The 7074-nt window shown below is 47.8% G+C and overlaps 1 protein-coding gene across 1 annotated transcript; it reads right to left on the bottom strand.

The window, feature by feature from the left end:
- Positions 1 to 436: 436 nt before the first annotated feature.
- On the bottom strand, positions 437 to 6820 carry ARMCX4 (armadillo repeat containing X-linked 4). Its single transcript, XM_054716830.1, has one exon. The coding sequence runs from the start codon at positions 6818 to 6820 to the stop codon at positions 437 to 439; it is 6384 nt and encodes a 2127-aa protein (XP_054572805.1).
- Positions 6821 to 7074: the final 254 nt, after the last annotated feature.

The raw sequence follows: 7074 nt of genomic DNA, 5'->3' as shown, positions 1-7074 counted from the left end.
CATGATCAGAGACTCCTAGTTTTGTTACTATCATTTTGTTTTGATAATTCTTGCCTTTCCAAATAGATCATAAACTCAAGAGAAAAGACATGTCTTTTTATTGCTTAAAACACACAACTTTATTGATGACAAAAATAAAATCTCAAATGTATAAACCTAAGTCCACACAAAGGATCAAAGACTACTTTACTTATGAAGAATTGGCTTAGTTTTTGCTCATGAAACATACTAAAAACATCTCAATCTACACAAGGTAAAAAGCAACACATGTATTTTCAGTACAAGTTTGAATTAATCTGGTGTTCATAAAATGGTCCAGCAACAGACCATCATAAATAACATCAGTATCGAAGTTATAATGGAATATACAAAGTGTATTACCCCCAAACTGCAAAACCAAAATATCACTCAGATGTGTTTGGAAACATACAACTAATTAGAGTTTACTTAATAATAGCTCAACTCTTTCTTTCACCTCAGGGTCTTTGTATTCTGCTGCTAAGACTCGAAGTTTCTTGGCACAGGCTTTAGGTCGTTGGAATACGAAATAAAGGGAATTTTTACTGAAATTGTTCTGGGTAAATACTCTTGCTCTTCTTTTAAAATGGTAATTTATATTTTCAAATAGTGAAAGAGCATTAATAATATTCTCTTTTGTCTCTTTCTTGCTAAAAATATTAATTAGTGATGTTGGTGCACTGGCTATGAGCAAATCTTTTGTCATAGATGGATTTTTAGAGAAATTCAAAAGCATTCCCAAAATATGGTCTTTCGTTTCTCTACTTCCCACAGTTAACAAACGAAGAAATTCTGAAATATAATTTGTAACCATATGCTGATACTCACTAATAATAGTCAAGTGCTTTATCAATCTTAGTCCAGCCAGCTGCACATTTGAATTCAAGGGATAGGTGACGGTATCTTCACATACTTGATTTAAGTATGTTTTAACCTTCCTATGATTTTCAGCAGCCACTGAGATGTTATTTAGTGCATTTAAAGCCTTCTGCCTAACACTGGGGTAGGGATTATTGAGCAAGCTTTCAATAATTGAGATTCTACCTGCATTATGAATGACTTCCTGGGAAAATGGATAATCATGACTGTTAAACAGAGCATTATTGGCTATTTCATGAATAGAAGGTTCTTCAGTCATCTCAATCATGCAAATGAGTTTTTCAAGCTCTCGTGGATCCATGTTAGTTTTGTGTTTACAGCGGCAAGCCCAGGCCTGAGCTTTCTCCACAGACCTGATCTGCTTTCCGAGGCCATCTTCAGGTGGTAAGCAGGGTTCATTTTGGTATGGAAATTTCATTTCTGTCCAGATCATGGTTCCCGCCCATGATCCCATTCCTGCCCCAGGAACCATGGACGGATATGTGCCTCTAGACTCAGATGATTTTTTAATCTTAGGTGCAGATTTGTTTCCACTTCTGTTTTCATTACCATCTCTGAACCAAGACCTTACATCAACTCCACAAGCAGCCTCAAGCTTATCCTTGTCTCCAGCCTCACACTCAAAAGTGACATTTTTCTCACTCTTCGATCCGCACTCACTATTGTTCTCACTCTCAGCCCAAAACAAGGATCTTAAGCTGATCTCCTCAATATCAGGGCTAGACGCCCTACTTAGCTCATCCTCATCTATATCCTCAGCCAAAGTCCAGGACCTCATGCCAGGCTCTTCCCCAGCCCCAAGCCTAGACCCTGTAGTGGTTGCATCTTCATCCCAGAGCCAAGACTTTTTCCTGGCCTCAGCTCCAGCATCAGCCCCCACAAAGGAATCCATAAAGGCCTCCTCTTCAGATATAATCCAGGACCCAATACTGGCCTTGTCCTCATCCTCAAATATGGAACTAATGATAATCTCTTCCTCAGCCATTGATCTGGATTCAATACTGGGTTCATTTTTATTCCCAGACCTGGACACAATACCAGCCTCTTCCCCTCTCCAGAACCAGGATCCTGTACTAGCTTCATTCCCAGCCCCAAACCAGTATCCTTCATTGTCCTCCACCCCAGCACTGACCTGGGACCTTCCACTGGCCTGGTCCCTAGTCCTATCCCAGGACCCTACACTTGTCTGACTCTCAGGTTCCAGCCTAGACCCAGCCCAGGATTTTCTACCAGCTTGATTTCTAGTGCCAGCACGGAAGCCTCCTCCACTGGCCTGATCCTCAAATCCAGGTTTGGAACAGCTACCTGCCTGATCTCCAGCCCCAACCCAGGACCTTTCACTAGCCTCCTTCCCAGTGCCAGCACAGGACCGAACATTGGACTGGTCCACAAACCCTGGTCTAGACCCTCCATCAGCCTGTTCCCCAGCCCTAGCCCAGGACCCACTGCTGGACTGGTCCACAGGCCCCAGCCTGGATACTCCACTGGCTTGATCTGCAGTGTCATCCCAGGGTCTTCCACTGGACTGGTCCTCTGACCCCAACCTGGACCTTCCACTGCCCTGGCCACCAGCCTCAGCCCAGGATACATTTTCACTGGCCTGATTATCAAATCTAAGCTTGGATCCACCACCAATTGGATCGCCAGTCCCAACCCAGGACTTTCCACTAGCCTTGTCCACAGTGTTAGCCCAGTACCCAATACTAGCCACATTTCTAGCCCTAGTCTCAGTCCAGGAACCTCCATTTGCCTGAATCCTATCCCCATCCAGGGACCTTCCACTGGCCTGCTCTTGAACTCCAGGCCAGGACCCTCCATTGGCCTTGTTCTCAGCCACTGTCCAGGACCCTCCAATGTCCTCTTCTCCAACCCAGGACACCTCACTGGCCTTGCCCCCAGCCTGGGAACCCTCACTGACCTGATCTCCAGTCCAGAGTTCCCCAATAACCTTGTTCTTAGTGCTAACCCAAGACCCCTCACTGGCCTTGTTCTCAGCCCCAGTCCAGGACCCTCTAATGGCTTTGTTCCTAGTCCAGAGATCCCCACTGGCCTGGTCCCCAGATCTATCCCAGGATCCAATACCAACCTCATTCTCAGACCTATCCCAAGGCCAGGACTTAATACCAGCCTCATCACAAGCCCCAGCCGAGGACCTATTATCAGACTTATCATCACTAGCCCCACTCCAGGACTTAATACTGGCTTCATTCTCATCATCAACCCAGGACATGCTATTCTCCCAGTATCCATCCTTGGCCTGAAACCTAAATTTGACCCATCGCTCAGAAGCAATCCAATCTTCAATACCAATTTCACTCCAATAATAGTCATAGACCTTAGGCTGTGTCTTTCCACAGGCCAGAGTACCTGTCCCACCTTCACTGTCAGAAGTGAGCATGGCCTTAGGCTTGGGATTTTTACAGACAGCACCTTCTGTGGCTTCTGCCTTAGATTTGGGTATAGCTTTGTCCTTTGCACCAAGAAACATCTTACTCTGAGAAAGGGCAATGGACTGAGGCTGGCCAGAGACCATTGTATCTTTTCTGGCTTCTACCTTAGATTCAGCATTGGTATTGCCCTTGACCTTACTCCTAGCACCAAGCAAGGCCCCATCATGGGAACTGTCTGAAGTCTGGGGCAGAGAAGAACTTGTTGTACCTACTCTAGCCTCTAACTTGGACACAGTATTGGAATTGCCCCTGACTTTATTCTTAGCACCAGGTAAAGCCTCACCCCAAGAATTAGCCACAGCTTGAGGCTGGACAGAGCCTATTGCATCTGCCATAGCCTCTGCCTTAGACACAGCACTGGGATTGCCCTTGACCTCAATCTTAGCACCAAAGGAGGCCACACCCTGTGAATTGACCACAGCTTGGGGCTGGGCAGAGCCCACTGCATCTGGCCCAGGCCGTGCCTTAGACATGGCATTGGCTTTGCCCTTGACTTCATTCTTGGTACCAGGCAATAACTCACCTTGGGAATTAGATAGAACCTGGGTCTGGGCAGAGCTGGTTGCATCTGCTCTGGCCTCTGCCTTAGACACAGTATTAGGATTATCCCTGACCTTATTCTTAGTAACACACAGGGCCTCACCCTGTGAATTGGTCACAGCTTGGTGCTTGACAGAGTCCACTACATCTGGCCCAGCCCCTGCCTTAGACGCAGCATTGGCATTGCCCTTGACCTTATTCCTAGTAATAGGTAAGGCTTCACCTTGGGAATTAAACACAGCCTGGGGCTGGGCAGAGCCTGTTGCATCTATTTGGTCCTCTGCCTTAGACACAGTATTGGGATTATCCCTGACCTTATTCTTAGTACCAGGTAAGACCTCACCCTGAGAATTAGTATCTGGCCCAGCTCCTGCCTTAGATGCAGCATTGGGATTGCCCTTGACCTTATTCCTGGCACCAGGCAAGGCCTCACCTTGAGAAATGGCCATAACCGGGAGTAGGGCAGAGCCCCTTGCATCTGGCACAGCCCCTGTTATAGACACCACATTGGAATTGCCCTCGATCTTATTCTTAGTACTAGATAAGGCCTCACCCAGGGAACTCGCTACAGCCTGGGGCTGAACAGAGCTTGTTTTATCTGGCTCTGCCCCTGCCTTAGACACAACATTGGGTTTGTCCCTGACCTTATTCCTGGCACCAGGCAAGGCTTCGCCTTGGGAATTTGACACAGCCGGTGACTGGACACAGTCCACTGTATCTGCTCCAGTCTCTGCCTTAGACACAGCATTGGGATTGCCCTGGGGCTTATTCCTGGCACCAGGCAAGGCCTCCTCTTGGGAATTTGTCACAGCCTGGGGCTGGGCAGAGCCCACTGCATCTGACCCAGCCCCTGACTTAGACACAGCATTAGGTTTGCGTTTGATCTTATTCCTGGCACCAAGCAAGGCTTTGCCTTGGGAATTTGAAAGAGCCTGGGGCTGTGCAGAACCTGTTGTATCTGCTCCAGTCTCTGTCTTAGACACAGCATTGGGATTTCCCCTGACCTTATTACTGGCACCAGGTAAGGCCTCACCCTGAGAATTGGCCACAGCCTGTGGCGAAGCAGATCGTGTTGCATCTGTTTGAGGCTGGGCAGAGTCATTTGTGTCTGGCCCAGACCCTACGTTAGACACAGCTTTGGGATTGCCCCGGAACTTATTCTGGATACCAGACAAGGCTTCATCCTGGGTAGTGGCCATAGTCTGAGGCTGACCACAGGGCCTCATTTCTGTCTTAGTCCCTGGCCTAGAAATGGCATTAGGGTCTCCCCTGTCATCAGCTTGGGTCTTGGCCCCACCCTGAGGCTGTGCATAGGTTTTCATGTCTGTCCTGACCCCGGCCTTATTTTTGCCTTTGGCTTTGCCCTTAGCCTTAGTTCTAGTACTAGGTAAGGCTTCAACTTGGCTCATGGCAAAAGCCTGAGACTGTGCCTTTGTGTCTGTCCCAGCCCCTTCCTTAGAAATGGTGTTGGCATTGCCCTTAGCCTTAATCTTGCCATCAGGCAAGGTATCTCCCGGGACACTGGCCATAGATTGAGGTTGTGTACAGGACAACATATCTGTTCCAGCCCCTAACTTAGAAATGGCATTGGGATTACCTCCAGTCTTAATTCTGGAATCAGGCAAAGCCTCAACCTGGGAATTGGCCTTCAAGTTTGCCTTGGCCCCCATTTCAGACATGGCATTGGAATTGCCTCTATCCTTAACCCTGGCATCAGGCATAGTCTTAGGCTGAGCAACAGTCATCATGTGAACTCCAGTCACTGCCCTAGTTGTGACATTGGTATTTCCCCTTTCATCAACCCTGGCACCAGACATTGCCTCAGCCTGTTTCTTGGCCATAGTCTGATGTTGTGTAGAAGCTCTTACATCTGTCCCTGTTCCTGCCTTGTACATGGCATTGGTATGACCCCCAGCATCAACCTTTACTCCAGTCATGGTCTCAGCCTGAACCTTGGTTACAATCTGAGACTGGGCAGAAGCCTTCATGTCTGCCCCAGACACTGCTTGATACATAATTTTGCTCTTTCCCTTGTCTTCAACCCCAGCACAAGGCATGTCATCAACCTGGATCTTAGCCACAGCCTGAGATGGTGCATAAGACCTTATATCCATTCCAGCTCCTGCCCTGGACATGGTATTAAGATTTCCCTTAGCATCAACTGTGGTACCACACCTGGCCTCAGACTGAGTCTTGGCCACATTCATAGTCTCTTCCAGGGCTCTTGCTTTGGTCTCAGCCACAATTCCAGTCTTGTTTATGGCATTCATCTTGGCTACTTCCCTGGTTATTGCCAAAGCCTCATTCTGTGTCACCAGTACTCTGTTCATCTCTGTCTCTTTTTCAGCAAATATATGAGCTTCCACTTTGGTCTGGGTCATTGCTTCTTTCTTGGCATCTGCCCTAGCAAATAGTCCACAAGCTTTAGCCTTGGTCTGGGTCACTGCTTCTTTCTTGACTACTATCTCAGCCTCAGAGTCAGTTTGGGTCACTGCCTCTTTCATGGCCATTTCCTTGGTTTTGATTTTGGCCTCAGCCAGAGTCACTGCCTCTGTCATGGCCATTGTTTTGACCTCAGATTGGACCTCTTTCTCTGCCCCAACCATTGCCTTGGCCTGAAAGTTGGCTTTGGGTCTTCCCCTAGCAGGGGCCTTAGTCTCTACGTCAGCCCCAGCCCCACCTCCTGTTCCAGTTTCCGCTCCAGTCTTGACCTTGGATCTAGTCTCAATCTCTGTCCCATCCATGGCTTCACTCATAGCTAAGGTCTGGGTCTGTACACCAGCCACAGTTTCCATCTTGACTCTAGACCCATTGCTGGCAAGTCTCCTCACACTCTGGGCTCTTCCTGTGGTTAATCTGTAAATGTAGTAGCAGGTACCAGCCCAGATCATCAGTCCTGCAGTCGCCCAGCCCACTTCATGAATGCGACCCATGTAATCACCTCTGCTGATGCCACAAATAAGGTAGGGGGGATCAGATGGGCTGGGGAAAGAGTGTGGTAGGTCCGTAAGGGTGCTGATCTTCAGCTCAAAGGCCACTACAGCTGTCACTGGAAGTGGACCTAGAAGTGGAGGAAGGAAATGGACTAAAATGTCTCTTCTAATTCTGTGCATCATACAAACAGATACACAGAAGGACATGAAAGTGTAGAAATAATGTGCTTGGTTGGAGAAGAGAAGCATTAGCA

The sequence above is a fragment of the Eptesicus fuscus genome, chromosome 1 (assembly GCF_027574615.1).
Source record: "Eptesicus fuscus isolate TK198812 chromosome 1, DD_ASM_mEF_20220401, whole genome shotgun sequence".
NCBI lineage: Eukaryota > Metazoa > Chordata > Mammalia > Chiroptera > Vespertilionidae > Eptesicus > Eptesicus fuscus.
Note: the sequence above shows the minus strand (reverse complement) of the source record. Positions and strands in the feature narration are given on the sequence as shown.

What these genes read in the sequence shown, in the direction of transcription:
- ARMCX4 (XM_054716830.1), bottom strand. Translation starts at nt 6,820, where the DNA reads ATGGGTCGCATTCATGAAGTGGGCTGGGCGACTGCAGGACTGATGATC.